The sequence below is a fragment of the Hyperolius riggenbachi genome, chromosome 12, assembly GCF_040937935.1.
Source record: "Hyperolius riggenbachi isolate aHypRig1 chromosome 12, aHypRig1.pri, whole genome shotgun sequence".
Lineage (NCBI taxonomy): Eukaryota > Metazoa > Chordata > Amphibia > Anura > Hyperoliidae > Hyperolius > Hyperolius riggenbachi.
The window spans coordinates 130,349,463-130,376,128 of NC_090657.1; the positions used below are offsets into that span (position 1 = coordinate 130,349,463).

At 44.6% G+C, this 26,666-nt stretch overlaps 1 protein-coding gene across 1 annotated transcript in view; it reads right to left on the reverse strand.

The window, feature by feature from the left end:
• Positions 1-26,666, reverse strand: part of TNRC6C (trinucleotide repeat containing adaptor 6C) — a 353,608-nt gene that overhangs the window by 284,386 nt on the left and 42,556 nt on the right. The window contains exon 6 of the mRNA XM_068262142.1: positions 6,259-6,408. Within this exon, the coding sequence (XP_068118243.1) occupies positions 6,259-6,408 (150 nt within the window). The remainder of the gene's footprint in view (positions 1-6,258; positions 6,409-26,666) is intronic.

Consider the following 26,666-nt stretch of genomic DNA (forward strand, 5'->3'; position numbering starts at 1 on the left):
TACAGTTTAAATTCATTAGGAGTCGGAGTCTGTGCATTTTTTCCCGACTCCAGGCACCCAAAATTGTCCCGACTCAGACTCCACAGCCCTGATGACATCATCTATGACTGTATGGTTCGGCTCCTACTCAGGATTAGAAAAGGGGAGGCTGCAGCGCATCATCCGAACAGCGGAAAGGATAAATGGCTGTAGCTTACCTTCCCTGCAGGATCTTTACGCTAGCAGGTGCAGAAGGAGAAATTGCCTCTGACCCCTCTCACCCAGCTCACTCCGTCTTCCAGCGCATGCCTTCAGGAGTAAGATTCCAGTCAATCGCAGCTAAAACCTCTAGACACAGGAACAACTTTTTTCCTCAGGCGGTAGCTATACTTAACTACTTTGGCCTCCTGGACGTACTAGCTACGTCCAGGAGGCCATGTGCGCTGCCACGCGCCCCCGCGGCCGATCGCGCGCATGCACGCGCACTCCTGGCCCGCGGTTCGCTAGCCAGGCAATCAGTGAATCGGGCTATGGTGCCCGATCACTGATTGCTCTCCCCCCCAGAAAACCCGTCAGCTTCGCACGGAAGCTGAGGTTTTTCTGTTCCTATTTCCCCCGACGTCAGTCTAAGCGTCCGTGTTATGCTTAGAGTGACGTCATTGTAAACAAACTCATCTTGTGGCCAAAAAGCTAACTGCATGAAAATGCAAAAAAAAATTAAAAAATAGACCAATATGTAAAAAAAAAAAAATTTGATTTGCATCCCACCCTCCCAAAAATACCCACATAAGATGTTTAATAATAAAAAAAACATTACAATTAACAAAAAAAACCCACAAATATTTACCTAAGGGTCTAAACTTTTTAAATATCTATGTAAACATGAAATATTTCTATTTTTTTTTAAATTATAAGCTTGTAAATAGTGATGGATGCAAAACGGAAAAAATGCACTTTTATTTCCAAGTAAAATATTGTCGCCATACATTGTGATAGGGACATAATTTAAACGGTGTAATAACCGGGAGAAATGGGCACATACAATACGTGAGTTTCCATTGTGGAGGCATGTATTATTTTAAAACTATAATGGCCGAAAACTGAGAAAATGCATTTTTTCTGTTTTTTCCTTATTCTTCCTGTTAAAATGCATTTACAGTAAAGTGGCTCTTAGCAAAATGTACCCCCTAGAGAAAGCTTAATTGGTGGCGGAAAAAACGAGACATAGATCAGTTCATTGTGATAGGTAGTGATAAAGTTATAGGCTAATGAATGGGAGGTGAACATTGCTCGGATGCATAAAGTGAAAACGACTAAAGGCTGAAGTGGTTAATGCTGAACCACGTTAGAGCTGCTAGAACTTGAAAGTAATCAGCACAGAACTGAAAATGAACAATTCTCACCTTGCTTACTGCCACTATACTCACATACTTGACTTGTAAAATACATACTGTCTGTCCTTGTATTGTTTTTGTTTGCGTTTGTTAACCACTTGCCAACCGCCCACAGCCGATGGGCGGCGGCAAGGGCTGGGCCCAAACGACTGCAATACGCGGCGGCGGGCGTGGTTATGCGGCGATCGCATCATGCGTGACGCGATCAGCCGCCGGTGACAGGCTCCGCCCCCCCTTGCGCAGTTACTAGCTGGCCGATCGCCGCAATACAAGCGTATAATACACTTTGTAATTTATACAAAGCGTATTATACAGGCTGCCTCCTGCCCTGGTGGCCCCAAGTGATCTAGGGACCACCAGGGCAGGCTGCAGCCCCCCTGGTAAGCACCCAAGCACACTGACCTGCTGCCTCCTTCCCTCTGATCGCCCACAGCACCCCTCAGACCCCCCCTGCCCACTCCCCAGACCCCTGTTTGCACCCAATCACCCCTTTAATCACCCATCAATCACTCCCTGTCACTATCTGTCAATGCTATTTTTTTAATTAGGTCCTAAACTGCCCCCTGGGGGCTCCTGATCACCCCTCCACACTCTCAGATCCTCCCCAGACACCCCCCCCCCCCCCCCGTGTACTGTATACATCTATCCTCCCCTGTAATCAACTGTCAATCACCACCTGTCACTGCCACCTATTAGATCAGACCCTAACCTGCCTCTTACGGACATCTGATCACCCACCAACACCATCAGATCGCCCACAGACCCACCCTCAGATCACCTCCCAAGTGCATTGTTTACATTTGTTCTGCCATCTAATCACCCACTGATCACCCATCAATCACCTATCAATCACCCCCTGTCACTGCTACCCATCAGATCAGACCCCTATCTGCCTCTAGGGCACCCAAATCACCCACCCACACCCTCAGAATGACCTCAGACCCCCCCAGACCTCCCCCCCTGTGTACTGTATACATCTATTCTCCCCTGTAATCACCCCGTCACCACCTGTCACTGCCACCCATCAGATCAGACCCATACCTGCCTCTTACGGGCATCTGAACCCACACCATCAGATCGCCCGCAAACCCACCCTCAGATCACCTTCAAAGTGCATTATTTACATCTGTTCTGCCATCTAATCACCCACTGATCACCCATCAATCACCCCCTGTCACCGCTACCCATCAGATCAGACCCTAATCTGCCCCTTGGGCACCCAATCACCCGCCCACACCCTCAGACCCCAGCCCTGATCACCTCACCAGTGCATTGCTTGCATCTATTACCCCCTCTAATCACACCTTGAGACACCCATCAATCACCTCCTGTCACCCCCTAGCACACCTACCCATCAGATTCAGGCCCTAATTTGCTCCGTGTGGGCTCCTGATCACTCGGCCAAACCCTTAGATCCCCCTCAGACCGCCTTTCCGATCACCTCCCCAGTGCATTGATTGCATCTATTTTCCCCTCTAATCACCCCTGAGACACCCATCAATCACCTCCTGTCACCCCCCCTAGCACTCCTATCTATCAGATCAGGCCCTAATCTGCCCTCTGTGGGCTTCTGATCACCCAGCCAAACCCTCACCCGCCCCACCGCAGTGACAGAATTTTTTTTTCTGATCACTGCTGGTCTCTACAACTTAATTGTGGCTGAGACCAACCGTTATGCCACACAATACGCAACCGCCAATCCAAGAAGCTACCATGCCCAGCCTTTTCGGTGGAAACCACTCCAAGTTTCCAAACGTAACATTTTTTGGGGCCTTCTCCTTAATATGGGTCTAGTCAAAAAGAATGTATTGTGGTCTTATTGGTCTACGCACCCAATACATCACATGCCCATGTTCTCTGCTGCCATATCCAGGTCACGATTTGAGAACATTCTGCACTTCAGTGCCAATACAACCTGTCATCTAAGAGGCCACCCTGCTTATGACCGGTTCCTCAAAATTCGCCCCCTCATAGACCACCTGTCATCAAAATTTGCAGATTCTTATACCCCTGAACAGTCATTTTGAGGCATTTGGTTACCATACTACTCACGGTTTAGGGCCCCTAAAATGCCAGGGCAGTATAGGAACCCCACAAGTGACCCCATTTTAGAAAAAAGACACCCCGAGGTATTCCGTTAGGTGTATGGCGAGTTCATAGAAGATTTTATTTTTTGTCACAAGTTAGCGGAAATTGATTTTTATTGGTTTTTTTCACAAAGTGTCATTTTCCACTAACTTGTGACAAAAAATAAAATCTATGAACTCACCATACACCTACCTGAATACCTTGGGGTGTCTTCTTTCTAAAATGGGGTCACTTGTGGGGTTCCTATACTGCCCTGGTATTTTAGGGGCCCTAAACCGTGAGGAGTAGTCTAGAAACCAAATGCCTCAAAATGACCTGTGAATAGGACGTTGGGCCCCTTAGCACACCTAGGCTGCAAAAAAGTGTCACACATGTGGTATCGCCATACTCAGGAGAAGTAGTATAATGTGTTTTGGGGTGCATTTTTACACATACCCATGCTGGGTGGGAGAAATATCTCTGTAAATGGACAATTGTGTGTAAAAAAAAAAAATCAAAAAAATTGTCATTTACAGAGATATTTCTCCCACCCAGCATGGGTATATGTAAAAATACACCACAAAACACATTATACTACTTCTTCTGAGTACGGCGGTACCACGTGTGGCACTTTTTTGCAGCCTAACTGCGCTAAGGGGCCCAAAGTCCAATGAGTACCTTTAGGATTTCACAGGTCATTTTGAGACATTTGGGTTCAAGACTACTCCTCACGGTTTTGGGCCCCTAAAATGCCAGGGCAGTATAGGAACCCCACAAGTGACCCCATTTTAGAAAGAAGACACCCCAAGGTATTCCGTTAGGTGTATGACGAGTTCATAGAAGATTTTATTTTTTGTCACAAGTTAGTTTTTTTTTTCACAAAGTGTCAATTTCCACTAACTTGTGACAAACAAAAAAATCTTATATGAACTCAATAACCTGTGAAATCCTAAAGGTACTCATTGGACTTTGGGCCCCTTAGCGCAGTTAGGGTGCAAAAAAAGTGCCACACATGTGGTATCGCTGTACTCAGGAGAAGTAGTATAATGTGTTTTGGGGTGTATTTTTACACATACCCATGCTGGGTGGGAGAAATTACTCTGTAAATGGACAATTGTGTGTAAAAAAAAATTGTTTAAATTGTCATTTACAGAGATATTTCTCCCACCCAGCATGGGTATGTGTAAAAATACACCCCAAACACATTATTCTACTTCGTCTGAGTACGGCAATACCACATGTGTGGAACTTTTTTGCAGCCTAACTGCGCTAAGGGGGCCAAAGCACCTTTAGGCTTTACAGGGGTGCTTACATTTTATGCAAAATGCCAGGACAGTAAACACACCCCACAAATGACCCCATTTTGGAAAGTAGACACTTCAAGGTATTCAGAGAAGGGCATGGTGAGTCCGTGGCAGATTTTTTTTTTTTTTTTGTCACAAGTTAGCAGAAATGGAAACTTTTTTTCTTTTATTTCTAAATGGAAAAAAAGGCTCTGGTCCTTAAGGGGTGAAAAGACTGTGGTCCTTAAGTGGTTAAGCAACTGCCAAGACAAATTCCTTTTAAGTGCAAACTTACTTGGCGAAATAAACAGATTCTGATTTCTTCCTGAATCGATTGCGTTTTTTCACGGATCGTCCGTGACAGAACTCTCTTCCTAGTTACATTGTTCCCAGCTATAGTCAGCTACATGTAAGAAGAGAAAAGGTAAAAACCGAGAGCCCAATATTGTGTTATACCTTCGATATTCAAAAAGTATTAGTTAGTTTAACTAGTTTAATGATAACTTAGTTTAATGATACCACTCAGAAGTGGTCTGCAAGTGGGAATGGGAATGGGAATTTCCAGGCTGCTGCATTTAGTCACCATAGTGATCTCTGACTGGGGTGCTGAGCGACTGGGGTGCTGAGCTGTGCCTCATAAAAAAAACTAAAAAAAACATCCACTGCTCTCTATATGTTCAGCCTCAATTGTACTTTGCACTGTAGCTATTAAAGCAGACCTGAACTCAAAACCTCCTCTCTGCTCTAAAAGATACACCAGAGCATAATAACCTTTAACGAAAAACATTTCTTTGTTACAGCTGATACAAATCCTGCAATAAATCTGCACTGTTTCTACTTTCTGCTTTCATGGAAGCAGACATATTAACATTGTGTGCTTTCAAACGAGCTTATCTACCATGGCAGTCAGGTGACACCGGAGAGATCAAAATACAACATGTAATTAGACAGGTTGTATTAGGGCTCAGACACACTATAAGCATTTTTTGAGCACTTTTTAGCCATCAGCGCTTTGAGAGTTTTTTTTTTTTTTTTTTAATTCTCCCATGGACATACATTAAGATCGCAATAAAATTGTGATCACTGTAAAATCGCACGATTTTACCACGATCACGATTTAACCACGATTTTAATATAAGTCAATGGGAGGGTTTTTTAAAGAAGCTCTTAGAAAGCGCTGATGGCTAAAAAGCGCTCAGAAAAGGGCTTAGTGTGTCTGAGCCCTTAGACAGGCTAAAATCTCTAAATACATACTGGGTGCATTTCTCTGTTTTCCTTCTGTCCTGTGCAAGAGTTCAGGTCCACTTTAATCACTGGCGTCTGAACTCTGGACATTAGACCAAGTAAAAGTAGAGACAATATGGAAACTTCGATGAAACATAACAAGTAGTTGAAAAAAAAATAATACGCTTGATGTTCAGATAAACAGATGTACATGTCATATCAGAAATTTTCTTTATACCTAGACTGTCTTTATATAATAGAAACTTACTGTATGTCAAAATATAAGAAAACAACAGTGTAGCATGCCTTACCTGTCTAGAAGAATTCAAGTTCTGGATGTTTAGGCCTGGTGTCATGCCACTGAGGGCTGCATTAGGGAGTGCACTGTTTGGATGTGGGAGCTTTAGGCTTGGTGAAGGCAAAAATGGTGAATTAGTGGGCTCTTCCACTAGGCCGCCATCCTGAATGCAAAAAGAAATGCTAAGCTTAATTCACAGCAGTACAGAAAAGCTGTAAAATGATGTTTGCCGAACAAGTAGTGCAAGAACAACCCACAGAAGGGAAAAAACAAACAAACAGGACATTTTTTTTTATTCTAATAATTGACAAAATATGACAATATTTAACAGGAACATATGCAGGGTTTTTATTGTACTACAATAAAGCATTCATAGAGTGCACTAAGCAGCATCATACAAATGGTGTTGAATGGAACACAAAAGTAAAAAAAAGTTTACAGAAAATACTGCTGCTGGCTCTTTTTTTAATTTTTATTTTTAACCACTTAAAGCAGTAGGATTAGCCATACTATGCCAGGGAAAACTTCTCTACTTACATAACACATGTTTTGTACTGGCCACGTTTTGATTTCAGTAAATGTTATATAGTAAAGGAAGAGAATTCTGTTCCTGGTGGGAACCATGTCTTTTGCCCACAGTTTAGGCTAAATCCTGATGTCATTTCTGCTCTTTTTTTTTTTTTCTCCTCCAATCGCTGAGTCACCTCAGCCTTGCTTGTAAACACAAGTGAGCAGGGGATAGTGTTTCAGATAGACAGCTAGGCAGGGAAATAAATAGAATAGGAGGAATATATTATAGATTAAAAAAAAACCCAGCATGCAACTGTTTGGCACTGACTACTAAAGGGCCAGTGCGCCTTAAAGAGAACCCGAGGTGGGGTTCTGATAATGCTATCCGCATACAGAGGCTGGGTCTGCCTATACTGCCCAGCCTCTGTTGCTATCCAGGTTTCCCCTAAGCCCCCCCCTGCGCTCTGCTATCCCCCAAAAATGACAGCCGCGCTGTCGACACGCTGCGTGTCGCAGCGGGCTGTGTTTAACCTTTGTACTGTCAGTCTCGCCGCTCCCTCGCCTCCTCCATAGCTCCGGTCCCTGCCCGCGTCCCTTCCCTCCCCGTTGTTTGGAGGGAAGGGACGTGGGTGGGGACCGGAGCTATGCAGGAGGCGGGGGAGCGCAGAGACTGACACTACAGAGGTAAACACAGCCCGCACAGCGCAGTTGTGATTAATGGGGAATAGCAGAGCGCAGGGGGGGATCTGGATAGCAACAGAGGCTGGGCTGTATAGGCAGACCCAGCCTCTGTATGCGGATAGCAATGTCAGAACCCCACCTCGGGTTCTATTCAAGTATGTGATAACTCCAAATCAAAACAGCAGAAAAAGTTTTGAAAGCAGGATTAGCATCTTTATCACATATACTCAGACCAGTTGCTGTTGAAATTTGATTTTTATGGTGACAATCCAGCTTTAAGTACCAGCAGCCTCTGCCCCTTTAAGGGCCAGAGACGGCTGGTAAAAGAGACGGCGGAGTAACGACAAATCGCCGCACATACGTGCCGCAATTGCTGTCCACGCCGGGAAACTCAGTCACCCACTCTGTTGTCTCTATGACGGCAGAGTTCCTGTGAGCCAGTCAGGAGCCGCTTTCATTTGCTCCTGACCCTGCCTATCAATGTAAACCAATGGGAGCTGCTTACGTTGATAGACATAAGCAGCTCCCATTGGTTTGCATTGCTCCTGACCCGCTCACAGGGCTCTGCCGTTATAGAGACAGCAGAGCAAGTGAGCTGCAGCGGTGAGGAAGAGGCAAAATCATCGAGAGCGATGAAAGCGGCAAGAACGTGTGGCGTCGGTTTATTGAAATTACGCCCTGGCAGCCAGTTAGCCATCAAACAGGGCATAAATTTCAATTAGCGCTGCCTTTAAGTAGTTAATCTACTTGCCAGACTGATGTGCCACCATTTTTTTTTACTTTCTGAATCGCTGTTTGCACATGAGGAAACAAAAATCCTTTAATATATACACTATTTTACCTGCAGCAACTAATACTTTTAAACGTATACATAAGCATAATGGGACACTTTTAATCAAATTTTAACCAAATTCGAAAAACCTTAATGGAGACTGGAAAATACATTTTTGATGAAGGATATTGAGGGGGAACAAATGACCAACAATGCTTGCAATTCAACTTTGATAGCCCTTGTACTTTAGTTTTTGCACAGCTCAGTAATCATTTCATTGGAACACAAAATTACAAGGAATGTTCCCTCCCAGAGAGCACATTTTTACCAAGAGATTCTCATCAGTAGCAATCTGATGCATAATATTTTTCTTGAATTCCACTTCAACAAATTGCTTGGGGCAGAGTATAGCAAGATCAAAACCTATAAAGTTTCAACCGTTGACAAAGTCAGTGTAGAGGTTATATCTACACTTCTTATGGTGTCCCCAGTAGCACGAGACACATGAATCTAGTATTTTCATTACTGTCTGATTACATTATAGCCACTAACAGCAGCTTACTTCTTCAATCAGGTTGCAAGAAGGCAAAACAAACTTTACATAGCTCCAAGTTTTTGGGTTGTTTTCTTTCTTTTTTAAAGGCACTCTATACAGTACTTTTTTCTTTTTTGTTAACCGCCTAACGACTGCTCCACAGCAATTGGCGTGAAGTCCTGGAGCAGATACTGCTGGGGATCGCGCGCATCCCCGACACTTTACCCCTCCTATCTGTGTCTTCAACCCGCCGGCCAATTAGCAGCGGGCTGAAAACACAGCATTGTTTTGGCGTCGGACTGAGGTCCAATTGACATCTGATCACCTGTTTTTACTCTGATTGGCATCGGATGGTATGGTTCTGATCCAGCTTTGAAACATGCCTGAAGAAGAAACTTAAAGTTTCGAAAGCTTGCAGAGGAATCTTGTACAGTTAGGGCTTGATTCACAAAGCAGTGCTAACCTACTTAGCACGTCTAAAGTCTTTAGACGCGCTAACCAGGGTGCTAAGTAGGTTAGCACTGGATTTCTCAATTAGATCGCGCGCTAACTTTGCGCGCGTAAAGTGTTAATAAGCCTATAGGCTTATAATGGGCACTTCGCGCGGTGCGCCCTGCGCTCTGTGCAGTACGCGCGTAAAGTTTTACGCGCATAAAGTTTTGCGCGCATAAAGTTTTATGCGCGAAAAGCTTGTTTAGACGTGCTAAGGGGGTTTTCACAGGCGTGCTAACAGTTAGCACCGCTTTGTGAATCAAGCCCCTAGTCATTAAAGGCAAGCTTTTGTTGCTATGTCTTTGGATTGGCATCTGATCGTCTGATTGCCCAGTGGTTGCAGCTGTCAGATGCCAAACAATGTAAACAGCAGGCAGTGTGATTGACATTTGATCATCTGTAATAAGCTCTGATTGGCATCTGATCGTCTCTGATTGCCCACTGATCACTACCGATTGACTGCTGTTTACAATGTTTTGCATCTAACAGCTGCAGTGATTGACATCTGATTGCCTGTAATAGCTCTGATTGGCATCTGATTGACATCTGATTGTCTGTGCACTGTTGATTGACATCTGATCGCCTGAATCACTCTGTGATTGGCTCTGATTGACCTCTGTTTCTGATTGCATTTGATTGCGTTTGATTGCTTTTGATTATTTTCGATTGCTATCAGATTTCGATCTGTTTGCCTCAGATTATATCTGTATCTGATTAGGTAGTCAGTGCAAACCACTGTACATAAAAAAAGCTTTGCCCCCAAAAGTACTGAGAAAAAAGAACTTACCTGGTCAGAGTCAGGTCAGAGTCAATATGCGCCATAGTGTCCCTGCCCTGAGAGGTATCCTCCATGGCGGACGGCAGAGCGAACGCTGAACCAGCACACTATGCCGCTGCGTCTATGTGGAAAAATAGACGCTTGCGGCGCACCCACGAGGCATGAAGTCCGCCTGCCCCCCGGCTTCCGCCTGTGCCTCCAGTGTAGAGCGCCGCCCACCGTCGGACGCGGTGGAGTTCGGAGACCTGCAGCGGTGCATCGGCACTTGCAAGGTCTCAGCCGAACCAGCCGTCACTTGCCCAGACCCTCCACACAGAGGATCGCCATGCGGAGTCTCAGTCTAGGAACTCAAGCAGGCAGGCAGGGACAGGCTGGCCTTACCCTTGGACCCCCAGATGATCCAGAAATTGCATCCAGTCTGTCCAGGGGACAGGAAAGGACTAAGGATAGGTAGGAGGATGTGGCTATTTAATTGCATCTTGTGCTTCCTGTACCCTTGACAGGCGGTTCACCTGCAGGGGAGTCAAGCAGAAAAACCTGCTACCTACAGTAAAATATGGTGGTGGTTCCATCATACTGTGGGGCTGTGTGGCCAGTTCAGAGACTGGGAATCTTGTCAAAGTTGAGGGACGCATGGATTCCACTCAGTATCAGCAGATTCTGGAGACCAATGTCCAGGAATCAGTGACAAAGCTGAAGCTGTGTCGGGGCTGGATCTTTCAAGAAGACAACGACCCTAAACACTGCTCAAAATCCACTAAGGCATTCATGCAGAGGAACAAGTACAATGTTCTGGAATGACCATCTCAGTCCTCAGACCTGAATATAACTGAAAATCTGTGGTGTGAGTTAAAGAGCGCTGTCCATGCTCGAAAACCATCAAACATGAATGAACTAGAGATGTTTTGTAAAGAGGAATGGTCCAAAATACCTACAACCAGAATCCAGACTCTCATTGGAATCTACAGGAAGAATTTAGAGGCTGTAATTTCTGCAAAAGAAGGATCTACTAAATATTGATTTCATTTATTTTTTTGTGGTGCCCAAATTTATGCACCTGACTAATTTTGTTTAAACAATTATTGCACACTTTCTGTAAATCCAATAAACTTAACCACTTGAGGACCGCCCCAGCCGATGGGCGGCGGCAAAGTCCGGGCCCAAACGACCGCAATACGCCCATCGGCGGGGGTGGCTGCGGGAGTGGCTATGCGGCGATCGCGTCATTCGTGACGCGATCAGCACCCGGGGACTCGATCCGCCCACCGCTCGTAGTAACCCGCCGGCCGTTCGGAAGCGCCGGCAGGTTACTAGCACCCGGATCGCCGCTGCACGTATGTATAATAGGCTTTGTAATGTATACAAAGCCTATTATACTGGCTGCCTCCTGCCCTGGTGGTCCCAGTGTCCGAGGGACCACCAGGGCAGGCTGCAGCCACCCTAGTCTGCACCCAAGCACGCTGATTTCCCCCCCCCCCCTGCCCCCTGATCGCCCACAGCACCCCTCAGACCCCCCCCTGGCCACCCCCCAGACCACTGTTTGCACCCAGTCACCCCCCTAATCACCCATCAATCACTCCCTGTCACTATCTGTCAACGCTTTTTTTTATCCCCCCCCCCCCCTGCCCACTGCCCCCTCCTGATCACCCCCCACCCCTCAGATTCTCCCCAGACCCCTCCCCCAGACCCCCCCCCCCCCGTGTACTGTATGCATCGATCCCCACTGCTCACCTGTCAATCACCCGTCAATCACCCCCTGTCACTGCTACCCATCAACCAGCCCCTAACCTGCCCCTTGCGGGCAATCTGATCACCCACCCACACCAATAGATCGCCCGCAGATCCGACATCAGATCACCTCCCAAGCGCAGTGTTTACATCTCTTCTCTCCTCTAAACACCCACTAATTACCCATCAATCACCCATCAATCACTCCCTATCACCACCTGTCACTGTTACCCATCAGATTAGACCCTAATCTACCCCTTGCAGGCACCCAATCACCCGCCCACACGCTCAGACTGCCCTCAGACCCCCCCTTATCAATTCGCCAGTGCAATATTTACATCTGTTATTCCCTGTAATAACCCACTGATCACCTGTCAATCGCCTATCAATCACCCCCTGTCACTGCCACCCATCAATCACCCCCGTCACTGCCACCAATCAATCAGCCCCTAACCTGCCCCTTGCGGGCAATCTGATCACCCACCCACACCAATAGATCGCCCGCAGATCCGACATCAGATCACCTCCCAAGTGCAGTGTATACATCTCTTCTCTCCTCTAAACACCCACTAATTACCCATCAATCACCCCCTATCACCACCTGTCACTGTTACCCATCAGATTAGACCCTAATCTACCCCTTGCGGGCACCCAATCACCCGCCCACACGCTCAGATTGCCCTCAGACCCCCCCTTATCAATTCACCAGTGCAATATTTACATCTGTTATTCCCTGTAATAACCCACTGATCACCTGTCAATCACCTATCAATCACCCCCTGTCACTGCCACCCATCAATCACCCCCTGTCACTGCCACCCATCAATCAGCCCCTAACCTGCCCCTTGCGGGCAATCTGATCACCCACCCACACCAATAGATCGCCCGCAGATCCGACATCAGATCACCTCCCAAGTGCAGTGTTTACATCTCTTCTCTCCTCTAAACACCCACTAATTACCCATCAATCACCCCCTATCACCACCTGTCACGGTTACCCATCAGATTAGACCCTAATCTGCCCCTTGCGGGCACCCAATCACCCGCCCACACCTCAGAACGTCCTCAGACCCCAGCCCTGATCACCTCGCTAGTGCATTGCTTGCATCTATTTCCCCCCTCTAATCACACCTTGAGACACCCATCAATCACCTCCTGTCACCCCCTAGCACACCTACCCATCAGATCAGGCCCTAATTTGCCCTGTGTGGGCTCCTGATCACTCGGCCAAACCCTCAGATCCCCCTTAGACCCCCTTCCGATCACCTCCCCAGTGCATTAATTGCATCTATTTTCCCCTCTAACCGCCCCCTGAGACATGCATCAATCACCTCCTGTCACCCCCCTAGCACTCCTATCCATCAGATCAGGCCCAAAACATCCTGTCATCTAAGAGGCCACCCTGCTTATGACCGGTTCCACAAAATTTGCCCCCTCATAGACCACCTGTCATCAAAATTTGCAGATGCTTATACCCCTGAACAGTCATTTTGAGAAATTTGGTTTCCAGACTACTCACAGTTTTGGGCCCGTAAAATGCCAGGGCAGTATAGGAACCCCACAAGTGACCCCATTTTAGAAAGAAGACACCCCAAGGTATTCTGTTAGGTGTATGATGAGTTCATAGAAGATTTTATTTTTTGTCAAAAGTTAGCGGAAATTGGATTTTTATTGTTTTTTTCACAAAGTGTCATTTTTCACTAACTCGTGACAAAAAATAAAATCTTCTATGAACTCACCATACCCCTAACGGAATACCTTGGGGTGTCTTCTTTCTAAAATGGTATAAAACTTGTGGGGTTCCTATACTGCCCTGGCATTTTAGGGGCCCTAAACCGTGAGGAGTAGTCTAGAAAACAAATGCCTCAAAATGACCTGTGAATAGGACGTTGGGCCCCTTAGCGCACCTAGGCTGCAAAAAAGTGTCACACATGTGGTATCGCCATACTCAGGAGAAGTAGTATAATGTGTTTTGTGGTGTATTTTTACACATACCCATGCTGGGTGGGAGAAATCTCTCTGTAAATGGACAATTGTGTGTAAAAAAAATCAAAAATGTGTCATTTACAGAGATATTTCTCCCACCCAGCATGGTTATATGTAAAAATACACCACAAAACACATTATACTACTTCTTCTGAGTACGGCGATACCACATGTGTGACACTTTTTTGCAGCCTAACTGTGCTAAGAGGCCCAAAGTCCAATGAGTACCTTTAGGATTTCACAGGTCATTTTGCGACATTTGGTTTCAAGACTACTCCTCACGGTTTAGGGCCCCTAAAATGCCAGGGCAGTATAGGAACCCCACAAATGACCCCATTTTAGAAAGAAGACACCCCAAGGTATTCCGTTAAGAGTATGGTGAGTTCATAGAAGATTTTATTTTTTGTCACAAGTTAGCGGAAAATGACACTTTGTGAAAAAAAACAATTAAAATCAATTTCCGCTAACTTGTGACAAAAAAAAAAATCTTCTATGAACTCACCATCCTCCTAACGGAATACCTTGGGGTGTATTCTTTCTAAAATGGGGTAATTTGTGGGGTTCCTATACTGTCCTGGCATTTTAGGGGCCCTAAACCGTGAGGAGTAGTCTTGAAACGAAATTTCTCAAAATGACCTGTGAAATCCTAAAGGTACTCATTGAACTTTGGGCCCCTTAGCGCAGTTAGGGTGCAAAAAAGTGCCACACATGTGGTATCGCAGTACTCAGGAGAAGTAGTATAATGTGTTTTGGGGTGTATTTTTCCACATACCCATGCTGAGTGGGAGAAATATCTCTATAAATAGACAATTGTGTGTAAAAAAAATAAAACAATTGTCATTTACGGAGATATTTCTCCCACCCAGCATGGGTATGTGTAAAAAATCAGGGCTGTGGAGTCGGAGTCGTGGAGTCGGAGTCGTGGAGTCGGGCAATTTTGGGTGCCTGGAGTCGGAGTCGGAGTCGGGAAAAAATGCACCGACTCCGACTCCTAATGAATTTGTAACTGTAATTAAAATAGAAAATATGATAAAATGTTCTATTTCTCAGATAATAGTCATTAAAAATAATGTATATATACAGTATATATACAGTAAAAGCTGTGCTTTGTCTACAAAAATGAAATGAACCAATCAAAATTAGTTACTTGTGCTGCTTCAATAAAGCAGTCCCCGTATTTTTAAGGTCAGATATACATATCTGATTGTGACTGTATATATGATGTGCACACAGGAATCTCTTATATATACTAAATAACATCTATGCTGTAAGAATAAAGCCTGATGTGTAGCCATGTCACTAATAGAGATGGTCAACGAGATGGAAATAATTCCGCATTGATGCTGATTTATGCACTCCCTTTGCTGATGAAATCAAATAATTTGATATGTTATTAAAATTTGGTTTGGTGACTACAAATTAAAGGGTAACTGAGACGGATGAAAAGTAAAGTTTTATACATACCTGGGGCTTCCTCCAGCCCCCTTCAGGCTAATCAGTCCCTCGCTGTCCTCCACCACCCGAATCTTCTGCTATGAGTCCTGGTAATTCAGCCAGTCAGCGCAGTCCAGCCGCATGCCGCTCCCACAGCCAGGAACATTCTGCACCTGCGCAATAGTGCTGCACAGGTGTAGCATGCTCCTGGCGGCGGAGTGTGTACATGCGCACTACGCCTGACTGGCTCAAGTACCTGGACTCATAGCAGAAGATCCAGGTGGTGGAGGAGTACAACGAGGGACTGATTATCCTGAAGGCGGCTGGAGGAAGCCCCAGGTATATATAAAACTTTAATTTCATCTGTCTCAGGTTTACTTTGTTACACAGTAGTACTATACTCTACATATGCACTCCCCACAGAGCTGCAGGGAATCCACTGAGAATGCTGTGCACATTGAACACAGAGGTGTTGTCTTGTTTACAATCTCCTCATTCCCCTGCAGAGTACCTGCACATCATTCTTACATGTACCCACACTTACATTGCCTAGGGCCTGATAGATGTTCTTTGTTCCGGTTTGTACCTTTTACAAGTACTCTTACCAAGTACTAGTTTTAGTCTAAAGGGAATAAATATAGTAGTCTACATATCCTTCTCACTTCAGTTGTCTTGTAAAATTCCTAAGCGTTGGCAGCTAAGAGACGAATTTCATGTTACATACTTTTAATCAACAAAATTGTAATATGCAAATTAGAGGAGTCGGAGTCGTGGAGTCGGAGTCGGAGTCGGTGGAATCCTAAACTGAGGAGTCGGAGTCGGAGTCGGTGGATTTTTGGACCGACTCCACAGCCCTGGTAAAAATACACCCCAAAACACATTATACTACTTCTCCTGAGTACGGCAATACCACATGTGTGGCAATTTTTTGCAGCCTAACTGCGCTAAGGGGCCAAAAGTCCAATGAGCATCTTTAGGCTTTACAGGGGTGCTTACAATTAGGCACCCCCCAAAATGCCAGGACAGTGAACACACCCCACAAATGACCCCATTTTGGAAAGTAATGGATTACAAGTGGAAGGAGGCGCCCAAGGATATATGTAAGTCCTTAATTACTAATTGCTATATATGTGTAAGGCTTGGTGGTGTATTCTCCACAGTCAGCATGCAACGCATGAGCTGACGTGGAGGAGGTACACACACTAGCACCAGGAAACAGGCTATCCCTAGTATAGTGGAGGGGAGGACTGACTCCAATAGGAGATTGTGGCGCACAGAGCCGGTGCAGATCTGACAGCCACAAACAATGCTTTCGTTATAACGTCTCAGCGCAAAGTAGCGCTGAGCGCATAAACCAGAACTGAGGAGATCAGGACAGGTAGACAGAATGAACGCTTGCTAGCTAGCGGCTACTCAGCGACAGCAAGCGTCCAAAACCAGACAGACTGGAATGAGGCAGCCAATGCGATGCGGCGATGGCGTGCCTCACAAAGACAGGACAGGATAGTCAGAAAATAGCAGGATTAAGATAGAAGAACGTAACACAGATAAATATACAATAAGTATGTTTTCCTAGCGCATTACAATTACAGCTATCAATGAAACTATTTGTAACGTCTGACTAACATATGTATATATCGGCAATGAACCGATATATGACATAAGCAGGAACGCTGACTAGGAATGGAGTAATACAGGGAACAGGACTCAGAAGGATTCGCTATCTCTTCGCAGAGATGAACGCAATCCACAAACGGTAACAGAACAGGATTCAGAAGGATTCGTTATCTCTTCGCAGAGATGAACGCAATCCACAAACAGTAACAGAACAGGATTCAGAAGGATTCGTTATCTCTTCGCAGAGATGAACGCAATCCACAAACAGAACCAGGAGCAGGGTAACTACCTCAGCACGGGTGGTCACGGTACGCGCAACCTACCAAAACGTGCTGGAAAGCTGACTAACTGCACACAGGATATAAACAGTTCGTGTACGTATACATCAGCGACACTGATGTATCACGTAACACAAATACAAGGAAAATAATAAACGTGCTGGTATGCATATATATTGGCAATGAACCAATATATGATGCAAAGACCAGCAAAGTATCTTTATAACAAGAAACACGATCGGGGGCTAAAGCGACAGCAAGACTGGCTTACACTGAAGCTATGAAAACCCAAGGAAACCCTGCAGGAAGCAGATCTTTATACTGAGGTCATCCAATGGGAGCAGACATGCAGATTCCCACACAGGTGAATGATAATCAGTCACAAGCTGACAGCATTTCATTCCGGTATGCTACACACACACAGGTATATCAGGTATCAGGCTAGTTTCTAATGTTATAATTATGGGATATATCTGTCATTGTTATCAATGCAATATTTTTGGACTCATTTATAATTTTTGTTTTTTATCTTACCCCATTTACAGTTACAACTCATTATATATACATTATCAATTTTAGTTTCTTCCTACTCTGTGGCCAGTGTTCACATCTGGGGTCTCTGAGATCTGTGCAGTTACATTCTACTCCTTCGTTTTAGAGAGCATGCACCCACACCCCTCTACATTCTATTCTCTGGCTAAATAGGATATATTAGTATCTTATGCATATACTTCATAGGCTTGGCTAATTGCTATACAGCTTTATCATCAGCTGTATTTTTTCCATAACCAGCAGGGTTCTGGATTACTATCCTCTTCCCCTGCCTTTACACTGTTTAGATGGTTATACTCTTTTGTCCCGCAATTGGCCCCCGCCCCGTGGTTATTTTTAGCTACGTTTCCCCTCCCTCCTCCCTTCTGGTCCCCATCCCACTACACCCCTCCCGCTGACACACAATTTCCAGCCAGGGCTGGTTTCACCTTTAACATCTTATGCTGCCCTTACACAGCGTCTCGGGGCAGCTCTTTCTGACATCACAGACCTGCCCCCGGACATGACGCTGAGCATACACTTATCTCCTTCCTAACATCTTACGCTGCCTAAGCACAGCGCTACTAGGCAGCAATTCCTGACACCTCTGTCCTGCCCCCGGACGTCACGTGGACCCGCACAGTGGCCCTTCCTTCTATCCCCGTAGGATTTTTAAACTATGCCGGCAGCCTGACAGCTATGGCGCCCAGACTACTCTCCCATAACTTTATTGGTAAGTCCCTGTTATATCTGCCTACCTCACCTATCTTTTTGCTTTCCCTTAATAGTTTATGATTCCTCACACGATTGGTCTAATTTGGACCACATAAGCTTTTATATTCCTTCCTCTATATACTCCGTGCATCAGAGGGGCCCCCATTTACCTTTACTTCTACTTAGTTTTACTGTTGTTGTTCTATTCTCGTAGCTACTATAAGAGTGGGTAGGGTTTTATGCATATACGCATATATATGTATGTGGTGCATTTACATATATACATACCACTACATTTCATTGTTTTTATTATATCTTAACTTTATGGTTCACGTAGTGGTGCCCCCGCTCCTGGATACAGGTACTATCAGTTACTAATTTTATGACATTTTAGGCTGTATATACATGTGTATATATCTATATATATGGTCCCAACCACTGAGGTTGCTTACACTTTTTGATCTACATTGCCACCTACTGGTCAAACATTATAACCATTATGGAATTTTCACTTGTTTTATTAGACCATTGTTGCCATGGGGGGACTTGTTTATTAATTATGTTTTTGCTGTTACTTCCCTCCCTGTTTATGTTTTTTACGTAGACATATGTAATTATATTTAATTGTCTATACAATGTTATAATATAATATTTTATGGATTATTCACGTTGTGTATATATAATACGCATTGCTTACCTAGAGATGTGTTTTTAGTCTGACAGCCATCCCTTGTTCTTTTATAGCACTTTACATGACCTGAAGAAGCGACTGTGTCGCGAAACGCGTTGTCAAGGTGCTAAGCTTATCTTATTCAATAAATTATTTCAATTTTATACCAATGGTCCTCTACTGTTACTACAGGTAAGAGTATTCTCTTCTTACCCGATCAAATGATCATATATAGCAATTAGTAATTAAGGACTTACATATATCCTTGGGCGCCTCCTTCCACTTGTAATCCATTACGTGTAACCCTAACTACTTCGCTAGGGGCTGCGCCTCTACATCTTGGTAGGACGCTTTTTTCTAGGAGCTGCGACCAATAAAGGCCGAGTGGAGACGGTCCTTCTCCACATGCACTAAAGGTGGTTGCTCTATTTGTGGCAACCCACACTTGTGAGTATATTACCTACTATTACACTTAGACCATCCTTATTTACGGTAATATACGATATCGGGCTCCTGGTGTCCCTGTGTTTTTTGTCGCTTTCTACTACCATTTTGGAAAGTAGACACTTCAAGGTATTCAGAGAGGAGCATAGTGAGTCCGTGGCAGATTTCATTTTTTTTTTTTTGTCGCAAGTTAGAAGAAATGGAAACTTTTTTTTTTCTTTTTTTTGTCAGAAAGTGTCATTTTCCGCTAACTTGTGACAAAAAATAAAATCTTCTATGAACTCACCATGCCTCTCACTGAATACTTTGGGATGTCTTCTTTCCAAAATGGGGTCATTTGGGGGGTATTTGTACTATCCTGGAATTTTAGCCCCTCATGAAACCTGACAGGTGCGCAGAAAAGTCAGACATGCTTGAAAATGGGAAAATTCACTTTTGGCACCATAGTTTGTAAACGCTATAACTTTTACCCAATCCAATAAATATACACTGAATGTTTGTTTTTTTTTTTTTATCAAAGACATGTAGCAGAATAACTTTCGCGCTCAAATGTATAGGAAATTTTACTTTATTTGAAAAATGTCAGCACAGCAAGTTAAAAAAGTCATTTTTTTGCCAAAATTCATGTCTTTTTTGATGAATATAATAAAAACTAAAACTCGCAGCAGCAATCAAATAGCAGCAAAAGAAAGCTGTATTAGTGACAAGAAAAGGAGGTAAAATTCCTTTAGGTGGTAGGTTGTATGACCGAGCAATAAACCGTGAAAGCTGCAGTGGTCTGAATGGAGAAAAAGGCTCTGGTCCTTAAGGGGCGAAAAGACTGTGGTCCTCAAGTGGTTAATTTCACTTCTCAAATATCACTGTGTGTGTCTCCTATATGATATATTTAACTGCCTTTTTTATCGTAACAACCGTCGATTTATACAGGAAAATGATGACAATTAACAACATTGCCCAAACTTTTGCAACACACACACAGAACATTTATTACGCGCTTTTCTCCTGGCGGACTCAAAGCACCAGAGCTGCAGCCACTAGGACGCACTCTATAGGCAGTAGCAGTGCTAGGGAGACTAGCCCAAGTTCTCCTACTGAATAGGTGCAGGCTTATATAGCCATCTAAACACACACACACACACACACACACACACACACACACACACACACACACACACACACACACACACACACACACACACACACACACACACACACACACACACACACACACACACACACACACACACACACACACACACACACACACACACACACACACACACACACACACACACACACACACACACACACACACACACCTTGTAGAAAATAGAAGGAAAGATGGTGCTGGTGCCTACTGCAAACATATGCTGTCTTGCTCACAGGTCCTCACTTCTGGCTGCAGTTCAATATGCACAGCGATGTGCTCACGGTAGTAGGCACACGGAAGAAAGTTCCAAGTGATACAAAAAACATAGAGAGGAGTAGACCGGGCACTGTCCTGTTAACAGCATTTATTAACAGCATGCAGCCATTTATGACATGTGGTGAGGAGCGAGAAGCATTACATCAAACCTGTCAGACGTCTTGCATCAATACAATCAAAAATAATTAGTTTCACTCAAGGTAATAATGCCTTCACTCATGTCACTGACACTTAAGGGTTAACCCTACAATCACTAAGTTACACCAACCCCTTTTTGTTTATTTAATTTTCACTTTGAAGCAACACTTCCACCAGCACTTGCGCCTGTACGGACTTTCTGTCCATCAACTTCCGCCAGTACTGACGTCCTTCCACTTCCGATACTTTACACTTCCTGTAACTTCAACTCACGGACCAATGACGCGCGCTGTGGGCGGGGTCGCGAGCCTTGATCTCCGAGACCCAGAAGCGTCGTCATTCGCCCGGATACGCACGTGAGCAAGCGCTACAGAGTGAGAAACGGCTGTTGTGCACATCCTCTTCCCTGGTCACCATGTCCCTCCACGCAAGTCTCACTGGATGCATTCATGATTGTATTGATGCAAGACATCTGACAGGTTTGATGTAATGCTTCTCGCTCATCACCACATGTCATATATGGCTGCATGCTGTTAATAAATGCTGTTAACAGGACAGTGCTCGGTCTACTCCTCTCTATCTTTTTTCATGCACACACTAAATTACCTCATTAGAAATGCTTATTCACCGAGACGGGACAAGTGCCCCTCCTATTTGATATACTGCTTGTGGGCTGTTTTGTAATGTTGGCACAGTAAAAAAGCAAAGTTAGTACCTGCTAACGTTGTTTTGAACAATCCTTCAGGGCAAAGGTGAGACGTAGCTCCTCCCAGGAACAGGAACAGACAGCACTTCCCCTATAAAAAAAGTCACATGGTTAGTCCACTCTCAGTGCGTTTAGCCAAGTACCGACAGGTGAACATTCCACTAACCCATAACCGTGCAACTATCAGACACAGACAATTAACACCCGGGTGGGATCATTGCCCTGAAGGATTGTTCAAAACAACGTTAGCAGGTACTAACTTTGCTTTTTTCCCACAATCCTTCAGGGCAAAGGTGAGACAATTAACAAGTAATACAACCTCAGGGTGGGACCACTGCTTGGAGAACCTTTCTACCAAACGCTTGGTCGTGTGCAGACATTGCATCAATTCGGTAATGACGGATGAACGTAGAAAAGCTTGACCACGTTGCTGCCTTACATATTTGCTCAGACGAAGCCCTTGCATTATTAGCCCAAGAAGCTGCCCTAGCTCTAGTAGAATGCACTCTAAATGAGGCAGGAGCCTCACTTCCATAACTCTGTAAGCTTCTATAATAGCTAACCTAATCCAATTAGCTATAGTAGATTTAGAAGCTCTCTGACCTACAGTTTTCCCTGAAAATAAAACAAAGAATCTGTCTTCCTGACATCTGAAATTCTGTTCAATATTCCAGAACAAATCTAACGAGTGAAAAATCCTCTCTATTCCACACTTTGGATTCACACAGAAAGTAGGCAAAATAATATCATGCGACCTGTGAAACCTAGACATAGCCTTCGGACAAAACTCTGGATATGTCTGTAACCCTAATGTATCCTGAAAGTAAGGACTATCCATAGACAAAGCTTGTAGCTCACTGACCCTTCTGGCTGTAGTGATGACTACTAAAAAATACTGTTTTTAATGTAAGATATCTAAAAGAACTGTCCTTAAAGAGGATCTGTAACCTCAAAAAATCCCCTGGGGGGTACTCACCTCGGGTGGGGGAAGCCTCCGGATCTTAATGAGGCTTCCCACGCCATCCTCTGTCCCACGGGGGTCTCGCTGCAGCCCTCCGTGCAGCCGTGACGTAATGTTTACCTTCCTGGCTCCTGCGCAGGCGCTCTGACGGCTGTCGGCTCCGAACTACACGGAAATACCCGATCGCCGTCGGGTCTGCTCTACTGCGCAGGCGCAAGTTTCCGGCGCCTGCGCAGTAGAGCGGGCCCGACTGAGATCGGGTATTTCCGTGTAGTTCGGAGAGGAAAGCAGCCACAGCGCCCCCGCTGGAGCCAGCAAAGGTAAATATTGAAATTACAGTCGGGCCTGTCGCCGGCTGTTCAGAGGGCTGCAGCGAGACCCCCGTGGGACAGAGGACGGCGTGGGAAGCCTCATTAGGATCCGGAGGCTTCCCCCACCCGAGGTGAGTACCCCCCAGGGGATCTTTTTCATGTTACAGAGTCTCTTTAAGAGGCTCTAAGGAACCTTTGGACAGTCCCTTTAAAACCCCTGATAATCCCAAACGTATGGTTTATAAACTGGCAGTTTCCTAGAAAAAGCCTTCAGAAACCTCACTATCAAAAGGAGAGGACGACAAGGGGATAACTGAAAAAGCAGATAAAGCAGCAATCTGCACTTTAAGCGTACTTACAGAAACATTTTTATCCCAACCCTCCTGAAGAAAATCCAGGACTGCTGGAACTGACAGGCTATCAAACTTAAAGCCGGACAGCCAAAGATGGAAAGTTTTCCAGTATTTCAAGTAGATCTTCCTAGTAACTTCTTTACGGATACCAATCAATGTAGAGGCTGCCTTGTCAGATACTCCCAATTTTTTTGAGTAAGGATCCAGACTGACGAATTCAATCTGCCTGGATGTGGATGCCACAGGTTCCCTTGCAGCAGCAGATCTGGTTTGCAAGGAAGTCTCCAAGGGTCCCCTAAGGTGCAATCAAAATCATCCGATTTTGACAACCTCTTGCTGATAACTGCCGGAATCAAATTGAGAGGAGGAAATGCATACCGAAGTGGAAATTTCCACTCCTGAATGAATGCAGTCACCCCCAGATATATGCTTTCTTGGATTGAGGGAGAAGAAACTCTGAATCTGGGCATGGTCTTCTGTTGTGAACAGATCGATTGACTGTGTTCCCCATCGTTTTGTGATGTCTGGGAACACCTCTCTCTGTTTAGTGACCACTCTGATGACAGAATCCTGCTTCTGCTCAGTTTGTCTGCCTCTATATTGAGTGTTCCCTCGAGACGAACTGCTCTCAAGGATAACACATTCTTTTCTGCCCAGGACAAGATCTCCTCCACTTCTTCTTGCAACAACAGGGATCTCGTGCCTCCCTGTTTGTTGACAAAACGCTTCTGCTGTAACATTGTCAGAGTGGATCAGAACATTGGACTGAGACAGTATCGATCGCGCCTGAAATAAGGCCCGCTTTACCGCCCTTAATTCCCTCCAGTTGGATGACCTCAGACTCCAGTTCTGTCCACTTCCCTTGAAAGGCTCTGTGAGCTATACGAGCTCTCCAGCCCCAAGCGCTTGCATCCGTAGTAATTACCTTGTCTACAGGCTCCTTCCAAAGCCTTCCCTTCACAAGGTTGGATTCCTCCAACCACCACTGCAGAGACAACACCACAGTTTGAGGAATTGTGACTTTGAAATCTTATGTTTATGGACGACCGTCCCAATTTCCTAGAAGGAAACTCTGCAACTTCCCGATATGTGCCAGTGCCCAGGGTACTGCCACCATTGTGGATGACATCAATCCCAGCACAGACAAAATCATCCTTAGGGAAACCTTGTCTTCCCTCTAATGATTTCACTGCCAAATTTATCTTTAGGATATTTTCCGGAGGAAAGAAAATCCTCTGTTTTAATGAATCCACTAGCATGCCTAGAAAAGGTGTTTTCTGACTTGGAATCAAAGAGTACTTCTCTAGGTTGATAATCCAACCTAGGGATCGGAGATGTTCCGATACCAGATTTAAATGGTTTGTCAGTTGATCTGCTGAACTTCCGAGAATAAGCAAGTCGTCTAAACATGGAATGATTAAAATCGACTGCTCTCTTAACGGAATCAATACTTCTCCCAGCATCTTTGTGAACACTCTTGGGGCAGAAGTGATCCCAAACGAAAGGCAAACAAACTGGTAGTGTTCTACCCTCCTATTTACTCCAACTGCAAATTTTAGGAATTTTTGCGATTTTTGGTGAATGCCAATATGCATCTCTTAGATCGAGAGATGCCATAAAGGGCCCTGGAAACAGTAGCTCCTTTACTGAAAAAATGGATTCCATCCGAACTTTTTCTGTGTCATAACAGGTTAAGTCTTTTTAGGTTCAGAATCAGGCGGAACTTGCCCGACGACTTTTTACTACAAAAATAGTGAAACAGAAGCTTTGCTTTTGTTCCTTTACTGGCACAGGATACAGACTAACCAGCAAGCTCATGGTGACCCAGAACTCAGAGTGTGTAAGAGGCTACAATGGTCCTAAAAGCCCTCTTACTAAAATGCTAAGAAAAGCAAAAAAGTTTGCTTTCTTAAAACAGAAAGAATTTGCAATAATTCAGGTTGGAGTGAGCTTGAGATGTCTCCCAGAGCATCACTGCTGAATATATGCAAATTAACCATTGTTACTCTTAGAAGCTACACACCGCTGGAATGCAATGATGTGTCAGTTTGTTAATTTGTACAGAGCCCTAATAATCCAACATGCATACAGACTGTTTCAGATTGTTTGATCTGGCACAAGATAAAATACATTCTGTTTTAGCATGTTTTGCAATATACTCAAAATTTCTGGAAACAGAGTGGGATCTCCTGGGGCCTTTGAGACCACAAATTTTGATGATGGATGGAGCGCAAAATATTTGGTAACCAAACTTTATTGTTCGGCAAATAAATAGGCTTTTTACCCCTTTTGCCCACCTGAGAGAGAAGCATCATAGCCTCCCCCCACCGCCTGACACGAGTCATCGGGATTTTGACTGGGTCTTCGGAGCTTTATATTTAAAACCCCTTTTCCCCGGACTTGTCAGAAGTCCACTTTCTGCCTTTTCTCTGATCTTTAGAGGCATCTTTTTGATCACACAAAAAAAACTTTAGTTGCAACAGCTTTTTTCTTTTTAGGAAATTTTTTTTCTTTTTGTTCGATGTACTTTCCAAAGCTGATCATTAATTTCAGCAGTGGGTGTAAACCTAATTGCCTCAGTAGAGGAATCAGCTAAATATGCAGCAGATTTAATGAGAATCGCAATAGAATTCAATAAATGCTCAACAGGTGCACCAGCCAGTACATTAGCTCTGAGCTGATTAATCCACAGCTCCAAAGCTCTGACCATACATGTAGAGGCAACAGCCAGCCTAAACATAGCCACACTAGCCTCCAAAGACCTCTTCAAATAAGCATCCACTTTATCAAGTGGATCCTTTAGCTTTGCATAATTGATCATGAATAGACAAATTAGCTACCACATCCTTACTCAACTCCAAAAGAGTAATGGCAGCAATCAATGCCTCCGTATCCTCAATACGGAATTTAAACTTTGGAACAGACTCAGATTTTATTTCTCTAATGTCTGAATCCTCAGAACTAGCTGCAAACTCAGCCTGACTAACATCAACCTCAGTCACAGATACTCCAGATACAGCAACCTGAGAAGTAGATGGATTAGCATTCAATAATGAGGACTTAATTGATTCCAATGAAGCATTAATCTCCTCTCTAAAGGATCTCAATGTATTCTGAACAGAGTGACCAGGCTCCTCCCTCATAACCCTCTCTATGCACAACTGACAGAGTCTTTGCATAGGGCAACATTAGCTTAAAATTGCACAAGGGCATCTCTTATAATTAGGAGGGAGCCTATGCTTATCTGCAGCAGCAGCCTCAGCAGATTTAGCAGCAGCCTCAGTTTTGGCCTGCAAACAAACAAAACCAACAAGGCATGTAACTCTGTACAGCTTTAGCACATTTAGCCCAGAAAG